The sequence below is a fragment of the Chaetodon trifascialis genome, chromosome 7, assembly GCF_039877785.1.
Source record: "Chaetodon trifascialis isolate fChaTrf1 chromosome 7, fChaTrf1.hap1, whole genome shotgun sequence".
NCBI lineage: Eukaryota > Metazoa > Chordata > Actinopteri > Chaetodontiformes > Chaetodontidae > Chaetodon > Chaetodon trifascialis.
This window is the reverse complement of record NC_092062.1, coordinates 27,655,274-27,677,734: the sequence shown is the minus strand read 5'-3', so window position 1 is coordinate 27,677,734 and position 22,461 is coordinate 27,655,274. Positions and strand designations below refer to the sequence as shown.

The 22,461-nt window shown below is 44.2% G+C and overlaps 1 protein-coding gene across 1 annotated transcript in view; it reads left to right on the top strand.

The window, feature by feature from the left end:
- dgkb (diacylglycerol kinase, beta) overlaps positions 1-20,075 on the top strand; it is a 65,526-nt gene extending 45,451 nt beyond the window's left edge. The window contains exons 21-25 of the mRNA XM_070967221.1: positions 8,486-8,576; positions 9,395-9,590; positions 14,681-14,801; positions 14,993-15,053; positions 18,224-20,075. Of these exons, the coding sequence (XP_070823322.1) occupies positions 8,486-8,576; positions 9,395-9,590; positions 14,681-14,801; positions 14,993-15,053; positions 18,224-18,331 (577 nt within the window). The 3' untranslated portion in view covers positions 18,332-20,075. The remainder of the gene's footprint in view (positions 1-8,485; positions 8,577-9,394; positions 9,591-14,680; positions 14,802-14,992; positions 15,054-18,223) is intronic.
- Positions 20,076-22,461: the final 2,386 nt, after the last annotated feature.

The window sequence follows — 22,461 nt, the reverse complement described above, 5'->3', positions numbered from 1 at the left end:
TATTCTGTGGCGTCGATGATGGCGCCTTGATGTTCCCATGATATTTGCTCTGCATACCCACGTCTATTTTTGGTCCTGAGACATCTAACACCATCAGCGCGCTGCTCCAGAGCCGCTGTGCCCCCGTGCGCCCACAGGCTCTCGCTGTGCTGTGTAACCATCCTGAGTTAACCTTTCCTGAAGGCACAGGGAAGCCCAGGCATGGCGCTCTCTTTAGCATAATGAGTATGTTCATCAAAGCCCTGCGATGTGCTGGATGGGGCCGCGGGATTCAGCAACACACGCACCCATCAACACACCCATGCTAATGTGTGTGTGCGCATGTAGGTGTGTGCGAGCTTCCTGCTGAGCTGGGAACAGGGCCACAGGTGATGGCGCTCCAATTTACACATGCACACACGCACTCATTTACACACACACACACGCGTGGTGGCCCTGAGCAGCGGCCGCCCTCGGACCTCATTTGAGGATGAAATCGTTTGTGTGACCAAAGTGTCATCTATAATTAATGACCACTTGTGTGTAATTTAGAGGGATCTCACCTGTGGCCCTGTCCCCAGCTCAGTGGGAATGCACGCACACACGCACACACACACACACACACACACACACACACACACACACAGACAACACAAACACATTAACTCAAGTGAACTTACACACATAAGACTCATGCAGTCGTCAGGCTGAGGTGGTAAAATGAGTTAATGAGTTTCGCCTGATGATGACAAACTTAAGATCAGTATTATTCTTCTTCTTATTAAATATCACTGAATGAAGGTTGTAGCTCTCTGACGTCTTCATGTTGATATGATCCTGTTTTAAAGTCCAACTGAGATCAAATGGCACATTTCTTTTTATTTTTTCTGTCAGATTCGCATCGGTCTGTACTCTCTTTTGAGATTAAATTAGTGTCAGATTTATGTATTTTTGGGTTTCCTGCTGCGCCCGCATGTCTGTGCATAAGCTGTTTGCATTAAGCCAATGAAATTATTGAATGTAAGACTTGAGGTGAAGGTTTGGCTTCAGATGTTTGGGCGACACGTCAATTCAGAGGCGTTTTATACATAAATATTAAGAGAAGTATCGAGAGTCTGAAGTACTTTTACCTCTCATGGAGCGTGTGGCCCCAACAACCATCACCAAAAAGATAGGGCAGTTTGTGTGTGTGTGCGTGTGTGTGTTTTACCAAAGAGGCTGACAGCTGCTCATGAACCTTCCTGTGATTGAGCCCAGAGTCCTGACTGAAGGACCTTTGAACACATGTCAAATTCGCTAACATCAGTTAAAAAGCTAACTTGCTAGTTAGCCAGTGAGCTGTGGCACATTAAAGGGCTTAACCACAAATGTCAGGCTTGGTCAGGGTGGATGCTACATGTTGTGATCCCGCCTCAACGTCACTGCTAACACCGCTATCCTTGGCTTGTAAGCTAATAGCGCAGGTTTGTTTACACTGTGGGCCCCTGCAGGCTCAGCTGTCAATCATAATCCACCAAGAAGGCTCAGGGGGAATCTCTGATGCTTTTTAGAAAGATGTATCCACAGTAAATGTTTGACTGCGTTAGCGCTCGTCATGTTGCACGCCGCTACTGAGTGAGCATGTGGAGCGAAGGTGGAGGCACGTCTGACTGAAAACTTCTTTTTGAGGGCAACTAATCGACTCGGCTGCACTCTCATTGTAGAAAGTAGCAGATTAAAATCTGACGTCGCCCTCCCATGATGCTGAGGTGTCAGACCCTCGATAAACACGCTGCTAAAACACCTGAAGCTTGTAAGCAGTATGAAATAATTAACAGCGTTGCTTTGTTTAGTTCATATTGCAAAAATTCATGCTTCTAAGGTGGAACAGTGTGGTCTGTTTCATTTCAACATAAATTACTGCAGCTGTTAATTGTTCGACGGCTGTTTAACGAGTCACACGGTGGAAGTTTATTCAATTACAGGAAAATCTGCACAGCAGAAGGTGACCCAGCACAGAGTGAAACCACAGCATTTATACACGACAGAGATTCCTTTAAGCTTAAATGTAAAGCAGGAGCACAAAGTGTTAAACTTGTCTTCATGTTCCTTTATGATGCACTGACTCCAGCTGTTACAGCTCGGCTGGATTTGGTTTAGATGAGTGTTGAAAACGTCTGTGTTAGATGTAACCATCATTTCAACAGTGTTAAAAAGGCTTCAGTGTGTTTCAGACCTGCTACATGTTTAAAAATATTCCTTTCAAAGCTTAAACATCCACTTGATTTCAGCCTAGATCTCGAGAAGACCTCGTTAACTGGATTAGAAGTGATTGATTAACCAGATGTGCACTGGGCGCAGCTGTGTGGCGTCTCTGCTGCTTGGTTTTGGTGGCAGTTTTTGTGGTTTCCAAGACTCCCGAGTACAGGTTGGCAGCTCATTTATGATCGGTGTAGTATCAGATACTCTGGGGCTGTACTTTGCTAATTACTGGACGCAGCGTGTTGTCTTAGCTTTGTCTTTTCATGTGATTGACTGGTGGCCTGTCCAGGCTGTACCCGACCTCCAGGGTTCATCCCTGGACTCTGCTGCTGACTTGTTCTCTATCTAAATAGACCACAATCTTTCCCTGACACTAACATTAAAGTAAGTGCTGCCAGTGCCTAAACATAACCATAAAAAGTTTAATAATGCTGCAGTCACTGTGAGCGGATAGCACTTTGCCAGACTGCCTGTTTTAGCAGAAAACAAATGAAATACGTTGGCAGCGTCAACATTTCTGTGACTTGCCAGGTACGTTAATTAACAACATTTTGCTCATTGGTTCAATATAAACACCATTTTTCGAGGAGACAGAGCTCAGTAACTGAAGGCTTAATTTAAGATTAATTTCATGTCAGTTGACATTTATACACATTAAGAAGAGAACGTCATCGGCTCACTGGTTGGACTGGAACTGAAACGGCCACCATGTAAAAAAGTGAACCTGAAACTTGTGGACTGTCCTTCACTGTGGTCCAAAACTACTCACCTTAAAAAAATGGTTGTTTGTCCACCAGTGAGATGATTTCTGCCTCCACCTCAGCTCCGTTTGCAAAGGTAAAATATAGGAAAAAGAAAAATATTGGAGATGTCAAAGCTCATCAGGATGAGCAGTTCAAGTTTGTGGTGGTTCTTAAAAGATATTTCATGCTGGTTTCAGTAGTTTTGCTAAAAGAAGAAAAAACCTTGGAATCATCGCAGTGCAACAGACAGAAATACATTTTTCAAACCGCCTGCTGCATCTCTGAAGGCAAGACGACGCAACTCAGGTCATTTCTCAAAGTGCCAGTCGCAGTCGGAGCGCTCTAGGCGGCGTCGTGTTAAACAAAACGGCGCATTGATGCAATGCACAAAGAGTTGGTTATGTCAATGTGATATTTATCACCTCTGATCAAGAAGAAATTAGTGTGAAGATAAGGTCGTAGATCATGGTGGGTTAGATTAAGTGTCAGAGGGGAAAAAAATCAATGGCTGTGTGCGTGGCGTTCAGTGTGGCCAGCTGAAAGTGCATCGAAAGGCGCCGAGGCCTCGGGACAGCAGCGCCGCGCTGAAGCTCATCGCCTCTGACATCCGTTAATATGGCGGCCGGCCGCAGAGGGCTGATGAACATGAGCGCGTGGTTTAGATTCAGGCAGTTTGAGCCCACCTCAGGCGCGTCACACCTGTGAGCGTTGACACTTTCACAGAAGCCGACGAGCTTCTGTCACTCGCCGGCTGTGATGACAGATTAGCAGATGAGAACAAATCTGAGGCATAAACGACGGTTTCTGGTGTTTCCTTCTGTTTGTTATGTCACGTGTCAGTGAAAGCTGCTCTGAGTGAGAGGCATGGCTGAGCTGGACCACGCAGCTCAGTGACATGTTCAGCAGTGCGACACGACAATGAAGCAACTTCAGCTGAAGAAGCCTGTGGCCTGAGCTGTGCAGCTCCTCAGCTCAGTATCATTTGCACATGCTGGTGGATCGAATGCTCGGCTTGGTTTTAGATGTTTATCTGAAGCTCTTTGCGTTGTTTTTTCTCTCAGCCGCAGAGTTTGTGTACGTCCTCTTCTTTCAGTTTTGTTTTATGATTTGTTTGTGCAAATAATCGACACCTCAGCCGCTCTGGAAACGTGAGCCGCTGTTTTCTTTCTGTACGGCAGCTGTGACTACTACAGCTGAGCCCACATGCACACCGCTAAAGTCATTATTGCAGTACGCTTTGCATTGATACTCTGCAGGTAGAATCACTGTGTGGCTGCTCCGACAGTCGTAAACCTGCTGCTGTGGGTTTTTTTCTCCTGAAAACACAAATCTCTGCCACAGGAAATGCTTAGAACGATAATGAATGAACTCAGATGTCCTGGAAGGATGCAGGAGCTTAAAGTCAAAGGAAATGGGCACTTTATGTTCACTTTTATTGCACTTTCCATAAAGTAAAGTCGTCCTTATCCACCTTAAAATTCTTGCTCAGATGGACTCCCTGTTAATCGTAGGACAAGCTGGCCTCTGCTGAAGACGCCCCTCTCAGTCAATCTGGAGGAGTTTGAGTCCACTGTCCAGCATCGGCTGGCAGATAACAAACGACAATCCGATCCAGCCAATGAGATGCTCCTAATTACCTAATGAACAGGGACATGAGGTGATTTGTTGCCATAGTGCGCTTGTTAGGTTAAGTGGTGGGAATCGACAGGATGCTCAGATGTTGTCTCTTACCGTCTCTGTTCTTACGGCGTCTTTAAACTTCCGGCGTTTGGTTCCGGTCGTCCCAGGCGCAGTTTGGTTCTGCTGTGCTGTAAAAAACCCGGAGGTCTCTGATTCGGATGTGGTAGAGGATGTAGCCATGCTGTAAAATCTGATGAGAATCAGTGGCTTATACGGCTTTTTTGAGGTCATTCTTTCAGGCAAACTGAAAGATATAAAAGCTCGGATCCTTCAGTCCGTCTCCTCTGATTTAACAATACACTCCTATAACAGTTGGACTGATTGGGCTGTTTTAATTAAAGATCATCCCAATCGACGCAGCCGATGTCAAAACCAAGCACCTATAGTACATACTGTACACAGCTTGGCTGGAGATTCAGGTGTGTTATGCTAGCAGCGACTAATGTAGCTTCAAGCTGCTAGCCTCGAGCAGAAAGGAGGAGCGGGCTCCCGAGGTCTGCAAAGCTCAAAATCATCACACCGTCAGATTTACTTGTAGTCTTCAGACGCAGCTCTGGAGCCACAAGAGACTTAAACAACTTTTTTCCACATGTTCCACTCTTCTCCCCAAGGAGAAACAGGGTTTGATGTGTAAACTTCCCCTTTCTGATTGAAAGCAATGCAGATTTTCTCCTGATTTATTTGTGCAATCATCTCGTTTTGCTGCAGACATTAGCTGCAGCTACAGCATGTCGAACACACTCGCCGACTGTGGATGTGTGTGAGGAGCGTGTCCGTGTTGATGACAGCTAATAACTCTGTGCGACTTTCCTCTAGTGTCTTCTTTTTTCCCTCTCTGTACATTCAAGTGGAGTCACGGGAGACGTATTTGCATTTCGTACAGATGTGTCTTCACCTGGCGCCCAGAGAGAATCCACGTCTTTCCGTTGACTTTGTATGCAGCAGTGTCACCTCTAAAACTTGCTTTGTGCTCCGTCTAAACGGAGCTCCAGATGTCGAAGCTCCTGAATGTACCAAAAACACACTAAAAGCAGCTTCGGCAAAGCAGCAGCGGAGTCCAGACATGCGCAGACATGACTTGCCTGTGCTGTATCTGCCTTCATTGTCTCATCAGTCACAACCACTGGCTTTGAATATGCTTTTCAAAGTAGCCGCCTTCATTTGTTTATTTGCAAAGTTGCCTGTGTTCATGCGCTCTCTCGGTGCTACCGAGCTTCCAGGCTGATGATGACGATGAAGATGATGGAGGAGATGCAGGGATGCGTTGTTGTGGAAAGCCTCTCAGCGTGGCCCCGTCACCCTCCTGCCTCTTCCCACCTCCCTCTGCTCCCAGCATCCCTCTTCTATTGACCATGTTGCACATTATAAATCAACTGTGAGTTGGGCTACCTTGCAAGTACCCTAATGAAAGCTCATTTATAAAGTGGCTAAATGGTCCTGACAAAAGTCCTAATGAGGAAATCAATAATTCAGTGATTGTTACTCTTCTTATACTAATACGTCCCTCTTGTAGCGCTTTGATTCCAGCTAAGAGAAGGCCATTTTTTACTGGATTCAGTTCTGCGTGTCAGCACTGTTGTAGGTTTTTTCTGTCCCTGAAGCCTTGTGATAAATTGTGTGTTGTTGTCTGTTGCTTCTTGGAAAGATGAAAAGGCTTTTGCGATCGGTGTGACGCCATGACGCCACTTCGATGCTGAGACGCCGCTTCCTGTGACGCGCGTTGTGATGTCCCTCCTCGGTCTTCTGTTTCAATCTTCACTTTTCTGTTGAACTGCTCGGCTACCCTGTCTGTCCTGATCATATTTCTTGCTGCTTTTTATCTTCAAAACAATCTCGGTGTCAGTATGTAACTGCCCTTTTAGCTTAGCTCCCAACCTAGCATCGCCCACCACCTTAGCCTGTAGGGTTAGGGTTAGGGTTAGGGTTGCATCACAACCTTGCCAACTGGGCCACAGTGGTTTGTGTTACCTGGTCCACCTTCATAGACTAGACAGCAGTTGGAACAGCTCGTGATTGGAGAGCTTCTGACATTGAGGAACAATCAGGGAACCCAGGCACACCAGCACTAGCTTTAGCAACACAATCCAAATAATGCTTTAGCATCACAATCCATGTCAGCAGCAATAACTTAAGCATGAAGCAGTCAGAGATGACAAAACAAAGCCGAGTCAGGACGTTGAGGTTTGCCAGTCGGCACTGCTTAAAGGTCTGGTCTCTTACCAATGAGGAGTAATGATGGGACATACAGTAGGCTTACTTCACTGAACTGCTAGCTGGCTTGTTACAAGCTTATGTAGAGATGTGCAGCCTCAATAAGACCCTCAAATTTGGTTCATCATCTACCAAAGAGTTGCTGATAAATGATTGGCTTCTGCAGCATCGTGTGGATATGATTGGTTTATGTGAAACACGGCTGTAACCAAAGGCTTTCTTATCACTCCACCGTGTGCACTCGATCGTCCACCCAGTCCTCACTCACGACTTTTAGAGGAAATTGATCAATTTTAATTCTTGGGGATTTCAGTGTTCACCTGAACGAGGTTCCTGATGCTTTTGCCTTCACTCAGTTTTCACATGAACCTCCTCACTCCAACACCCTTGACTTGATTCCATCACACTGGATGGAGTTTTCTGCTCTGACTGTCTCTCCTGTCACATCTGTGCTGTCAGATCACCTTCTTATGAAATTCAAAGTGACACCAGCCTGTCTTTGTAACGTTCGTCCTGATGTATTTATCACACTGGTCCATCAACTTTAGCTGCACTTGGGCAGCGATTGGCTTCGGTCCTGGCTTCTTTCCCCGCAGCGTCAGGCCGTGGAGGAAGTTCAGGGGTTTTAGAGTCGATTCCAGTGACTCGATTAAAAGCAAAATAAGCAAATCACATAGAAACAAGGGTTCAAACTCCAACCCGTATCTACCCCATTGCCCTAACGTGTGCAGATGACCAATAATAATTCTTCCCCGTTTCTTTCACATTTGATGCTGAACTGATGCTTTGTTCTCGTTTGTAAGTGTTCAAGAAATAATGACCTCATGCTGGAAGAAATGTAAAATCTTAAATATGTCATTTTCCCTTCAATTCCACACTTCTTTCCAATCTTTAAGGTCTGCATTGCACTGTAAGACATCAGTTTGCAAGATTAGCAGGAATTCGAAGACAATGCTTCTGTGATGTGATGCTTCACAAATAAAAAATAGAAAATATAATTGCAGGGGTACAGCAAATATTAGTACTCCCAAACAAAAAATAAGCTCTTTTATCAGTGCAGTCATGAGACTATAATAAACCATAGCAGTATGTGGACAGATGGCGTCTCACCCCTGCGAGGTCATTGATCATCAGCCTTAACAATGGGAGTGTGTGCTGTAGGAAGCCCGGCGAGCAGCACCCCAGTCCTCTGTTAATTGCAGGGGCAGGTAGATTACCCTCTTACACCCCTCACTGGGCCTTAATGTCGGGCATGGGTACCCACTGGCCACCCCATGTGCCCCCTCAGATGCCTCCTTAACTGGCTTTAGATTCATCATCATGCTTCAATATGTGATTAATGAGCCACATTATGCATTCTTCTGAGATTAATGACTGTGTGATTTTGGTCAGCCGTAAACATTAGAGGTGTATTTCCTGTGGAGTGTGAAAGATCCTTTTTCTGAGCGTGGACCAGACACGCGTACGCCTTTTAGGAGTGGTCTTCTTTTTCCTTTTCGTATAGGGGGCTATAGACAGAGAGGAGGAGATGCTGTGACGGCACAGGCTTCAGATTTTGATGTGGAGAAAACACTCCAGTGTTTCCTCTTTTCTGGGTCCCTTTGCACTTCCTGTTGTCTTGTTTCTTTCAGAACAAAGAATAAGCTGTGGTACTTTGAGTTCGGCACTTCGGAGACCTTTTCGGCCACATGTAAGAAGCTCCACGACTTTCTGGAGGTTGAGGTAAATCAAACCGTGTTCTCTCTTTGAGCCCTATAGAAAAAGCAAACAGAAAGCAAACAGGAGCAAAGGAAGGATTTTTGAAAGTCGCTGCTTTTGTGAATCATCCTTTTATCGACTCTTTCATCTCAAACATTCTCTGTGTTATTGGGAACATTTGATTAAACCATATGCACATAAATGCAGGAAAGAACAATGGTTAAAAATCAACCTTTGTTCCATAAATAGCACAAATTTGTCCTCGTTTCAAATTCATCTGGACAAAGTGTTGATGTGTGAAGGCTATCTGTGCACCTTCCCACCTGCCTCTCACTGAACCTCAGCTCAACACACAGGTAATTAGCCCTACACGACCCTGCTGTGTGTGATATTGAGTGATAATGAAGATGCTGTCTATACAGTTCATCTTCCCCCTTCTCTGAGCTATCCACACGGTGCACAGGTCTTTATTAATTAGTGCTTGTTAAGTACCTACAGCACCAGGGGAGAGCAGGTATGAAGAAGCGTACTGGTGTAGAATTATAGTATTATAATAGTAGTAGTATTATAATATAATAGGATTAGGCTTTTAGAGTATCACTGGCCTGGGAGAGGAGGGCTCTGGTGGACTCTTTTCAGCTCAGATCAAACTGACAGGTGAGTCTAAAAGAATGCTCAGTGTAATAAAACTGCATAAATACATTCTGCTGTTTGCTAATGAGTTTGAATTGTTTTAGGTTTTTGTAGCTGCTGCTAGCTTACATCGCTAACCGTCATCAAAGAAGTGCAGTTAGCCAAACTTTTCCTAACTTGCACCTCTGTTTCTTTCTTCTATATCAAAGTGTGATGGTGTTACTCTGGACCTCAGCAGCATCTCCTTGGAGGGCATCGCCATTCTCAACATTCCCAGCATGCACGGCGGCTCCAACCTTTGGGGCGAGAGCAAGAAGAGGAGGGGTAACCGCAAGGGCGGGAAAAAGAGCCAAGACAAGAGGACGCCAGTGCTCGACCCCAAAGAGCTCATGTTTGCAGTTCAAGGTAAGTTTGTTGGTAAAAATAAAAACCCAATCTATCATCCCGAAACACCTTTAGATGCAGAGTTTGTGTTTTTAGCCACACTAGCAGCCGTGCAGGTGCTGAAGATCATGGTTGGTTTGCAGTGTTGGACAATAATCGTGTACGTTAAACAGGTTTGAGAGACTCTTTCCCCTAAAGCTTACATCAGACACAGACCGTCTGTGTCCTTGCTCCTATCAGATGGATCAAAGACTAAACTTTAGACCAAACTTTTCCTGAGTGCATGAATATTTCACCGATGACAAGGTGAATCATAGCTAGCGGGTTTTGTTTGCAAAGAAGAGGTACAATCATGTCACTGTTTGGAACTGTCACTTGTGTATTAATGGTCCGTGCAGGCTCCAGTGGACAGGTTCAGTTAATAGGAGCGGACTGAGGGGGGTGTTGGGTATATCCCTGAATCCATTTACGTCAAAAGGAAGCCCGTCAATGGGAATATATGAATGAATGAGGCAGAATGAGTCAGCTGCTCTGTGCTAACTTATGAAATGCTGTGAGCCTCTTGACGGACTTATAAGGAAAAGGAAAAAAGGTCCAGAAGTCGCTGGAAGAGGAAGTATCTAAACCAAGTGGTAAAGGTATTAATACCACCTTGGAAAAATACTCAAGTATTACTATTAGCTTAGCATTAAAAGTATAGTAATCGTACTCAAAAGGTTGGTTAGTCCAGCCTGCAGTGGGATTGGATGAAATTTACTTCATATATTCAGAGTCTCCTACTTTGCATTTTCTTTCTTTCAGTTAGCAAATGTTAGCATGCTAATATGTTAAACTGAGATGATGAACATGGTGAATTCTATCTGCTGCTTCGAGCTAGTGTGTTAGCATTGTCACTGTGAGCATGCTAGCGTTGTGATGTTAGCATTTAGCTCTCACAGGGACACATAACTCTATCTATAGACTCACAGACAATTGTAAAGTTGTGAACATTTTAGGTTTAGGGTAGCCTACTTTTTGTTGACTTTTTAGAAATGTTTTCTTGACTCCAATATTTATTTTACGCTAAATGCAAAATGGTCAGCAGCTCCACAGGACAGGACTCTTTCTAAATATTTCTAAAGGTTTGCATCTTTATTATCTATCATGTCTAAGTCCTGCACATTCAGCCGATGCGTGTTTTTAGGTTTCGTGGTGAGATGCTGTGTTTGGATGTTACGATCAGTGTCGGGCTTGAAACGTGGCGAATCAGTGAGGATCTCCAGACATGGCTGCCAGCGATCCCTTGTGAGACTTCAGCGGTCAGAACATGACTGATCTCTGTGAAGCTTTATTTTGTTCCTCAAGTGATTCCATTCCTTTGTTTCCTTTGGATCTCAGTAGCTGTTGCGCCGTCAAAGAACACTGATGGAAAAGCTTGTTAAAATCTGTCAAAACATGGCAAATTAGTCCCTCATTTTCAGTAGCAGCACATACTGTACTTGTGATTAGAAAACTCGAGAAAACAAGAGAATTTATTGTAAATCACAGCAAAGGCAGCGAGGGAGTTGAAGAAGGAGGAAAAACAGCTCAGTCGTAAAATAATCAACCCAGACCAAACGTAGACGAGTGCTGTCGCATGTTGGGATGCTGATAACTCCCTAATGTGATGATGTGACTGTCAGATGGAGGTACAGCGCGGTGCAGACGGTGAGGGAGCCCAGCCTTGCTGCGATGAACACTCCATTAATCCCCGAATAAAAATCAATCAGTTTGGTGTTTGTGGTTGGAAAAAAAGGCCGGCGTCTGATCCCGGGAAGCCACTTAGTTTGAGAGGGGAGAGTGTGTGTGTGTGTGTGTGTGTGTGTGTGTGTGTGTGTGTGTGTGTGTGTGTGTGTGTGTGTGTGTGTGTGTGTGTGTGTGTGTGTGTGTGTGTGTGTGTGTGTGTGTGTGTGTGTGTGTTGTCCTGCGCATGTTTGTCTGTTTATTGATGTGAGTGTTTTTGTGTGTGTGTGTGAGTGGACGTCCTTGCGGAAGGTGCCCTCAAGGTGAGCAGCCTAACTTGTCAGATCAAGAGAACTGCGTATTTAGAGGTAAACTCAGGAGTGCATTAACCCAGAGGGAGCACGGCCGAGCGTGACGCACGGATCAGACTGTTGGCAGAGGTTATTTTCTGTGTGTGTGTGTGTGTGTGTGCGTGCGTGCGTGCGTGTGGGTGGGTGGAGGGTGGCTGGGGGATAAAAAAACTCTGACCTTTCGGGAGCTGTTAAATCGTCCCGCTGGTGACGCCAGGAGACAAGCCCCTCAGGTGGAAGGGAATGGCTGCGGAGTGAATTATTTAGAATGGGGACTGAGGTTTTTGCAGGGAGGGGGGCGTCCATGTGTGGGTGGAGGGGTTGATGCTTGGGACTGATGCCCCGTGACAAGCCCCATGAAGCTTTCATTGGAGGATCGGCCTCGGCGCGCCCTCCTCCTCCTCCCGCCAGTCCTCTTTAGTTTTACTTTTCAGCTGATCGGCTCCTGGTCCCGCTCTGCTCCCTCGCCGCCATCCCTCTTTCATTCCTCCACCCTCACCCTGTTGCTCCACATGTGTCAGGGTGCAGCCGGAGGCCTCGACAGGTAGTTGTTTGACAGTGACAAGGACGTCGTTTCTTATTCCACGGTCTGAAAAAGAAGAAGAAGACGCGGCTGAGAATAAAGCCACAGCACTGCTTTTGTGAATCTCCCATATGGACATTCATTCATTTGACTGTCTGACCACACCATGTCACCTCTGTGTGTGTTGTGTGTGTGTGTTGTGTGTTTATCGTAGTCAAATATTGCCTCCATCACCTGAGCGAGGCACATAATGTTGATTGTAGGTTGGATAAGGAGTGCTTCAGTTTATATTTGGCCACAGGCTGCTGATCTTGCGTGCTAACGATTCGGCCTTCGTCTCACGTAAACAGTTAGCTTTTCTCTCACTTTGTCTCTGGGAAGTAAACATGATGGCTTTTTCTATATTTGGTCTACTTTTGATTATTGTTCAATTCATTTGGAGCTCTAATATAAGAAATAATGCTTGCCGCTTCATAAAAGTATAAATGGAAATTCACCAGCAGAGCAGGCGAGATGAAATTCGACTCAAACCTTTATTGAAATCACATCTGCAGTTAACATTCACTCCTTTGTTTCAGGTTTTGTTCAAAACAAGGCTGTGTGAGACAAGGTTTTGGGAAATACGAACTGAGGTGTAAAAACGGCTATTTGTGGCTTTACAGGTGTGTTTATGGGGAACTGTCTCTTTATGGTTGTTGTAGGATTAAACAAACAGGATATGTGTTAGTTAGTGAGCTTTAGAGGTGTTGTTAGGCAGATTTGGACAGAGCCAGGCAAGCTGCTTCCCCCAGACCTCTAGTCTTTATCCACAAGCTAACAGTCTTGTGGCTTTAGCTCCATACTAGAAGATCTCAGCCAGCTCAGCTCTGCGTTAGTTTGCAGCTGTGAGCAGGTTGTTTGCATTTGTACTCAAATGTAGTTGTGTTCTCAGGTAGGATTTGTCAACAGGTCGATTGACGTTAAAGGTTATGCCTCAAACATGCCGGTCAAACATGTTTAGTCGTGTTTTCGTTAAACCTCCAGCGGCTGCAGGGAGCACTGACCTGGTTGTCTTTAGCAGACAGGCTCCGACAGTAAGCACTCTTGGGTATGCTGAATGTTTGTAGCCCCGGGCAACAAGGAATCCCTCTCGCGGTGGTGACGCTGTCCATCATACGCGTCAGCACGGCGTTTGTGAGCCGCTCGCATTAACGTGAGAAGTCACAATGGGGGAAGCAGCTTTAAAGCCCGGAGTCAGGAGGTCAACCTGCTGGGTACGCACACACTCCTCCACTCCGACCCTGGAAAGCACTGTATTCACAGTCCTGCAGCGAGACAGGGGCGGACGCGTGTCCATCACCATGGTGACAGCTGGACACCACAGCTCGGCAGCGACAACAACACCTCACGACAACAGCAACATTACCCGCGACACTCCTTCAGGAAACCAACGCGGCTCGGGTAAACATGACAGCGATGGAGCAGCGGCAGTGACAGCGAGCTAAGTCGCTCGCACGCACCGAGCGCCTAAAAATGGGTCTTAGTTTCAATTAGTGTCTGCGTGCTCCCAGCGGCGAGGCAGCAGCTTCTTAATTTGTGGAGGGACGAGTCGATGGAGAGTCAGAGGCAGAACGGGCCGCTGAAACAGATGGGCCCTGCGTGACGCTGGGCTTCCAGCAGGGGCGAAATCAATGCTCATAACTGCAAAACAGAAGAGAAATTAATAATTATATTATCACAAGATTGCTCTGCATTGCCGGTGCAATCTAATTAATAGCTGTTCTGTTTGTAGCTTGTTGTTCTTGCTGGCTTTTTTCTTTTTTTTTAACGGTGAATGTTAAATGTTTCAGGAGCCGAAGGCGAGGAACATCACGTCATGTTCTTTTATTCATCCTCACTTTCCTGCTCTTTTTCTCCTTTGCTTCCTCTCTTCCTCAGTGCATTTCCTTCATCCCTCACTCCTCCCCTCGCTCCCTGTGAAAGTCTCTCAGTTGTAAGATGACATCAGCAGCATTTGGGGGCAACAATGAACAGAACTGTTGTATTTATTCATGTTGGATCATTTACTGAAAGGTTTTAACGAGCTAAACTCAAGCTGTAGGAGTTTAGGGCTGATTATCCTCGATTCACCCCTCCCATCAATCGAAGTAGAAGTCTGGTCTGGGACCCTGGATGATACTGATGACCCCTTGACACCCCTTTTGGCTGAAGATGAAGAACAGGAAGCTGGAAAGAGTGATTGGATCTCAATGTGGACATGTATAAATGTAAAGTGGTGTAAAGAGAGATCCAGTTTTAAACCTCCCAAACAGCTCACAGACTCATCGGCCCGGCCCGATAAGTTCAACATGTTTGAGATAAAATCTGCATGATTATGTCAGTATGTTGGTGCTGCCAACGATGGCAAGCATTCTAGCCCTGACGGCTAACGTTAGCTAGCGTCCTGTAGTGTGTGATGCTCTGTTATTAAGAAATCCTTTAACACATTTGAGACCGTGACAGCAGCAGCTCTGGTTGACTGGACTTGAAGTATTTAAAGATGTGTTCCTGTGTTTCAGACCTGTCTGACCAGCTGCTGGAGGTGGTGGGGCTGGAGGGAGCCATGGAGATGGGTCAGATCTACACAGGCCTGAAGAGCGCCGGAAGACGCCTGGCACAGTGCTCCTCTGTGACCATCAGGTCAGTGTTCAGCTGGGCCGAAACGCACTTTTTCTCTTGATTTTGGCGCTTTTCTTATGTTCTGCTGTCTTTTTTGTTAGCATCTTTGCTAGATTTTGTTAGCATTAGGTTACCGAGTCAACAATAAACAGTTTTGGCCTGGAAACTGTCATCACTTCCTGTCAGCGTAACATGTTTTTTTCCATTGACAGAACCAGTAAATCCCTTCCAATGCAGATCGATGGGGAACCCTGGATGCAGTCCCCCTGCACTGTAAGTCATTAAATGTGTCCACTGTGTCACACACAGTTCCTTCAAGCAAACTGGAGCCAAAAATGTTAAGCAGTGACCCAATAATTAAACATTATTAAGCAAATTCTTTGCATATGCTGCGTCATGTATTTACCGCATTTTTTTTTTTAAAGAACCTCATCCAGACTGCCAAAAGGTGACAACTTCAGCGAGTTTAGTTATCTGACAGAGAAAACAAAGCTCTCCTAACAAGTTTGCTAACTCAGCGTTAGCAGCTGTTAGCTTGTTAGCTCAGCTCGGTCACCAACAGCAGCAATAAGTTCTTATAGTCTTAGAATTGTCTGTTGTTCTTTTGTGAAACGTGTTTTGTTCCAACAGCGATGTTCAGTGAAACTGAATGGTGCTTCATCCAGTTTGGACTCTCTGGCTCTCCGTCTGCTCGCAGGTCAAAGTTCACTGCTCCCTGTACGCAGGCTATTGATGCAGATATCTTTCACCTCATTGAGCTTAAATGTTGCTGTTTCAGTTGCTGGTGGGTTTGTCAGAGCTGAGGCTCAGTGACCTCAGGTATTTTTCATCATAGCTCCAACTTCAACCTGAGGACTCCTCAGCCAGAACACCTGGAAACATCTGCATGGACTCAGTTAAGCGACGTCCTCCATCTGTATCGTCCACTCTGATGTGCTCGTCACGTGTTTAATGTGCAGACACAGAATGCAGCAGGAGTGTGTTGAGTTAGGAATTACATCTTGATAATTATTTGGGGATTTTAATCAGCAGTCCTACAGATTTCAAGTCTCACAGAATGACTGTGATGGATTTAAAACGTGATCTTAACTTGCATGACTTTACTTTCTGCACAGTAATTGACATCATTATCATGATAAATTTGCTGATCTGCAGTACTTGGGCAGTTTGATGTTAAGTACAAAAGATAAAACACATTCAGTAGCACAGTACTGCATAAAATTCACCGTCCAATAAGATCTTGAAGGACTGGTTTCAGGACAGAAGGCAGAATGGCAGATCGAGTGCAGTCTCAGGTTCTCGCATTTCTCCCACAGATCATTGCTTTGGGTTTTTTGTGCAGGTATTTCTGATAACAAACACTTAGTTGTGAGTCTTACCTCTAATCTGCTTTGCGTCGACATCTCAAACACGTACTTGGACAAGTGTTTGCCCTCTGTCCATTTTTCAAAACTCAACTCCTCAGTTGGCGTTGATTACAGCTGTGTTTAGCTTTAATTACAACGCCACTACAGATGAAGAGCTGCCGCGATTTACATATGGATTGCACAGGCAAAGCTAAAAACCCGGTGCATGACAAAACGAGGAGGCTGAGAGAGCTCTCGTGTGTGCTGGCACAACTCAGCAGAGCAAAGTTCGGATCTGACAATACATAATTGTGCTGCGATGATTTCCACGGTGGGTTATTCATACTGTATGTCGGAGCTGAATTTGAATCAGTCGACCTGTTAAATGCTTATAAAAACATCACAGTTGTTGGGATGTTAACCCACTAATTATTAACAACAACAACTATGCAAATGCGCCTCAGTTCCTCTGCATGCATAACATATTTAACACCATCAAACCATTTGCATTTTGAAGCGACGTATGACATGTATCACTGCCTCTTTGATAACTAGGTCTGAATTAACGGCTTCAAACTGAAATTTTACTGGATTTCCAGAAGTAATTCTGATAAAATCACACCTTGTTAAGTCTTAAATCAAATGTCTTCATATGTCTTGTCTTAGTTTGGGTGATTTTTGATGGCTTGGTAGTGTGTATCATATGTAACTAATTTCTTCTAATCGTTTTTAAGAGACATATTGCTCTCAGCTGGGTCTGTTGATGCATATAAATGCTTAATGTTGTATCTTAAGAACTGAGCTCAGTGATTCTCCCCGTTAATTTCAGGTATTCCTTTAGATCTTCCAATAAAAAGGTTAACATTTTTTGTGAAGTCCATCTGAAACATTGAGTTCAGTCGTGTTTCATGGTGGCAGAAAACCTACAAAAGCTGGTAATTGCTCCTGAGTCAGAGTGCAAGTCCAACAAATGGCAGCTTTCCTTTGAAGTCAATGTGGTGTCTTTAATGCAGATGGTAGCATTTCCCCTCCCCATTACTGCGTTCAGTCTCTTAGTGCAACAACATAATGAACTATATGCTTAATATGACAGCCCTCGGCGGCTGGTATTTGTTGTTCCATTGATCTATAATCTCAACCTTCAGCAGAAAAGGCATCATTGTTGGGAAACAGGATATTGTCAGATATTACACCCATGAAACCCATAATGCACCATAATGTATGTTACCATTCGTTATCAGAGACATGAGCCCCGGGGATTCTCAAGTTTGTCACATTAAGGACCCTCAAAAGTACTCTCATAAGCCAACAGACCCCATTTGACAAAACCCATGTGGGACCATATGGGAGATTTTTTTGTTGTCGAAGCTTTATTATATCACATTCTGCAGAATGCTAGAAATGTCATTGTTTGATGGGGATGAATTCCAGTGATTTCAATTACAAGTAAAATTGAGTTGAATATTCATACATCCTGCACCTGCACTCCATTGTGCAGACTTATGACACTTGGAAATTTGGCTCGATGCCACCAAGACGAAGCAGATAACAATCATCAGTTTATCCTGTATAGCAGCAACCTATAACCCCGGCTGAGAAGGAAGTAATGTGAAAGCAGGCAGAGCCAAAATTACTGCTGACTTATCTTCAGTTAATGAATATTTAGTGCTGATATGAATGCTTTTCTTTTAAAATGGTCAGAAAATGTGTTTTTAGAAGAAATCAAACAGCGTAAACTTGTATGTGTCTATGAGCCTTGACCACTAGCAGTTAATACAACCTGGATAATGACTTAAAGGTGACCGTGTTGTCTGTGCTAGCAGCCGTTCAGGTCTACATTTTGTCAGGGTACTGCTGCCGACATGCAGACAAGCCTAGTGTACCTGAATGCTATGAAATAGCAGAGTCTGCTGTGTGAAAGGTCTGTTGGGCCACAGATTGTTGAAACAATGAGGAACAGTTGCACACAGAAAGGAGATGGTTCACCAACAGCGTCAGCTCACTGTGCTATTTCCTAACACCTCTCTTTGTCGTGCAGCCTGCCCAGCAGCAAGATACACCGACCTAAATCCGAACTTTGCTTCTTTCCAACACCAGATTCAGATCGTCCACAAGAACCAGGCTCCCATGCTGATGGGGCCGCCACAGGGCCGAAGCTTCTTCTCTTCCATCGTCAGACGAACGCGCACCGAGAGCAAAGACTGATCCGTCACAGTTCACGACCTTCGAGTCCTCACGAGCATCTGCAGAGCAAGCGGTCACGAGCTGATCATCACTCAGCCTGTTCATGAAGGGGGGGTTTGATGCCTGTTTGATAGCCCAGCGCACAGTAGCAAACTGTAGGTTCAGTATGCATCACCTGCAGCATGGAGGCGAGGGGGCCCCTCGGTTCATCCCAAACGAGGAACTGACGCTTTGGTCCGCAGTGTGTCGTGTAGTTCAGCTCCAAAAATACGGAAGCTATTTCGGGAAGTCCAGTTTTCTAAACGTCTGTTTTTATTTCTGCTGTTGTGATCTGTGCCATGTGGAAAAAACCCACAGATGAATGTGTTTTGTGATATGATGTATTTATTTATTTATTTATTCATATTTTGCTGCTGTTGATGTTTTCTAACGTTTTTTTGCATTTGCATACCCCTGATGCATGATGGACGGCGGACAAGGTCGCTGCTGTTGAAGCTGACATATCTGGAGTTTGCGGCTGATGTTGTTTTGTAAGAAGTGAAGTTTCTTTGCTCAGCGTTTCGTCGGCGCTTCACTCGTGAATGGCTTCAAGTGGTGTAAAGACAGGATCACTTTTGCTTTCTGTTAATGGTTCCTGCGAGTCATCCTCGTCACGTTTTGATCTGCTGTGCTGCCGCCCCATCAGTGAAAAGATTCCGAATGATTATTGATCTTCATTAAAAATGCATGACACTGTTTGTTTCACGTCGCACGACAGATTTCCAGACACTTTGACCAATTGTGTACGCACTTTCTGTTGCATGAGAGATCGAGATCGGTTCTGACACTTGTGGAAATTGATCGTTTTTGACAGTGCTGCTCAGTTTAAGCATATCACACTGTACTTTATCTATAAGGTGGCTGCATTTTTCTGGGATCCTGTGTGTTTCTGAACAGGCACTCAGGTACTTTTCGAGTGAAAAACAGTGAAAAGGCGACAGACGAGAGTCTAGTGTTCAGTCAGACTGTGTGTGACTGCGTAGTTGGACGTTCACAAGAAGCAGTTTGACCTCCTCTGGTCATTGATTTGCTCTGATGTCTGCTGTTGAGTGTTTACAGTCCGCTGCGCATAAAAGCGCACATTAACCAATTAAAGTCTAAATACAAAATGACTATTGACATATGTATTGTACAAGCTTGATTTAAAGAATCAATACTGAAAATCAATCCCATCCAATGAATACAGTTTTCAGAGGCGTTTTACAGCCGCTCGTGTGCACATGCCGTCTACGAAATAACTCATTTTAAACCTCTTATTTAATTTAAGAGTCTGCTCATACAAACAAATGGGATTGTTCTGGGTGGTGCTGCTGGTGATTCAGTACATTTCTGCATTTAAATGGTATTTATCTTGTTCAGTCTCACCAAAGATAAATACGCACATCACTTCAGAATCTGGGGGATTTGTTACAGACCCACCAGTGTGACACACACCTGATAAATGTGTTGTTTTTAACAGAATTGCTTGTTTTCTGTGAAGAGGTCTTTAAAAGTGCCATCACCCAGAGGAGACAGGTCTGACGAGTCTCCATCTCTTTGCTTTGTACTTCACAGCGTTTGTACAGTGAGGTTGTATTTTTGTACACAGTCTTATTTATTTTTCCGCTTACTGCTCCACTCTAGAACTCACGCCATGTTGTTCTGCCTAAAGCAATTTATGCCTGCCAGTGTTGACTGAGAAAAGCGATAATGGAAATAATAAAAAAAAAAAGCCTTTGTTGTTTGACATCGTGTCCTGATGCTATTTGTACACAGACCTTTGACCCCCTGGCACCCATTACGTACATACTGCAGCTCTTGTGCACAGTTCTAGCTCAGTAGCCTACAAACATTGATAGTAAACATTTTATGTATTTCATTTAGCATCTTTGGACATCTTTCCATTTAACATTCAACATCTGGAGTAGCATCGTGCTGTTACGTTTGTATTCCACCCAGAAAGAGGAGGCTAGCTTTCACTTTATGGTTAACTAGCTAGTTAGCCTAGCTTGCTAGCATAATTGCCCTTACATGTCATGTGCAGCTCTCACACTCCTGCATTATACAAAGGGTTAGAGGTCGACTGTGGCTAACGAATTAGCCGTCTCTCTTCCATGGATCCAGTTGTAATGGAAAATAAGCGTGTGAGAGTATCAAAACTGAGCAACAAGTCAAAGAGGAACACAAATAAATCATGCTTTAGGACAAAGCAGTGGCTAACAGCATTGGCTCCCATCAGCTCTGGGAAGCGAAGCGATACGATGCCCAATCATGCATAAACGACACCAGTCAAATTACAAACCAACACCAAACTACTGATTTCTCAACAAAAAGCTATTTCAGCTTCAGTCAGACTTTCAAGGCACACACTGCAGGACCTCACTGGACCGGCAGCGTCTTCAGAAAGTCAACTTTTCTGGACTTTTAAAAGGGAGTCTTTCTGTCCTGTTGTCTGGAGTGGCACTCGGTTTACTGCGTGTCTCCGTGTCAGATGGGTGCACGCCTGCACTTGAACTGCGTTTCTTCGTCCTCGAGGGGGTTCAGCAGGAGTGACACAGTACTTCACTTCACATCCTCTTCACCCGCCTGGTAATGGAACCCTGTCTGGATCCAAGATGGCATCAGCGTGACCACTGCTGACTTCCGATATGTCCGTCTTTCAGTCAGGTGTTTAATGCAATGGTAAAGTTCCCTCTCAGGGGTTTATCCTAGATCTGTCCGGCATCAGTGCAGGGAAATCTTTGTTTATTGTACTGTAGAAACACATTTTTTATAATCTATTTACTTTCTTCCATCACTTACCCTCAGAGTTCTTTAACCTCCACGAGCCATACTAGTTTCTCACATAGACTTGCCATCAAAAGCATGTGGAAAAAACATGGTTTTATCTTTCTTGAAATGATAAGATGCTAAACTATTACCTGCTGAGAAATGAAGATTCTGAAGGCAAAATTCAAGGAACATTAAATAAGTTTATATTTTTTAATTATATGTGTGGCTATGTACCAGACTGTCTTCTTTAATCTTATTATGTTTGCCGCCTTTGGTCATTTCCTGAAGGTTTCTGGTGGTGTTAAACCTTTATGGGTGGAGAATTAAAACATTAAATAAGAAAGAAATTAATGAAATATTAGTCAAATTTCTTTATTTATCATCATCATTTATTTTTCATCTTCAACAAAGGACGTATTCTTCTTCCACAATGGACAGACTCAATGGATGCAGTAAGCTGTGTACAGTAAACAGGAATACCACGAGTAGAATTACTATATCGAGAAACAGAATTACAGTAATGAAGCAGTTCTAATTAGTAGCTATTGTGATGTGAGAGGGGTCACGCTGCACTTCTGCTCAGCTCCACGGTGCTCAGATTTTTGGTTTTAATTTGTAATTGTTTTTATATAGTCTCACATACTGTATTTCCTCAGCTTTAGTTAACATAGTGGAGCATTAAACAGCAAAATATCTTCCCCAGGAGCTGGTGGAGACCAAAACAGAGTTAAAAGGAGAGTAAATTTAGGTGAGGTGAAGCTACCTAGTTAGCTAGTAAGCTAGCCTAACTGTTCTGCAGCTGAACTGCTGGCCTTGTGTTCAGTGTTTTTTTAAATATATTTTTATTTTGAACTTGTTGCCAGTTAAAATTATAGTTTTCATTACAGATTATATTCAAAACTTTATTCATACATAGAAGAATAGCTTTATGGGTCAACATAATCCCAAAAACTTTGGTCAAGCTAATACCTGCGTTAGCTGAGCTGACTTTCCAAGTTAGCTAGCTAGTTAGCTCGTAAGCTAGCCTAACTGTCCTGTAGCTCTCAATAAAAATAAACTGCTGGCAGTGTTAACATGTTCTTTTTAGATTTTTATTTTGAACTAGTTGCCAGTCAAAATTATAGTTTTCATTATAGATTATATTAAAAAAAATTATTCATATGTAGAAGTATAGAAATGTAGCACATCTTAGCTAACAGCACATTGGTTGTGTGTTTTGTTAGCTCCCTTGTGTGTATGTAAATAACTGCATGATCATAAATAAGAAAAACAGCCTGATTAAAACTTCAGGTCTGAGTGAGGACACTTCCATGTGTGTTGGGGAGCAGCATTTGTTTTTTGGGAGCCCTCCTCAGCTTTCC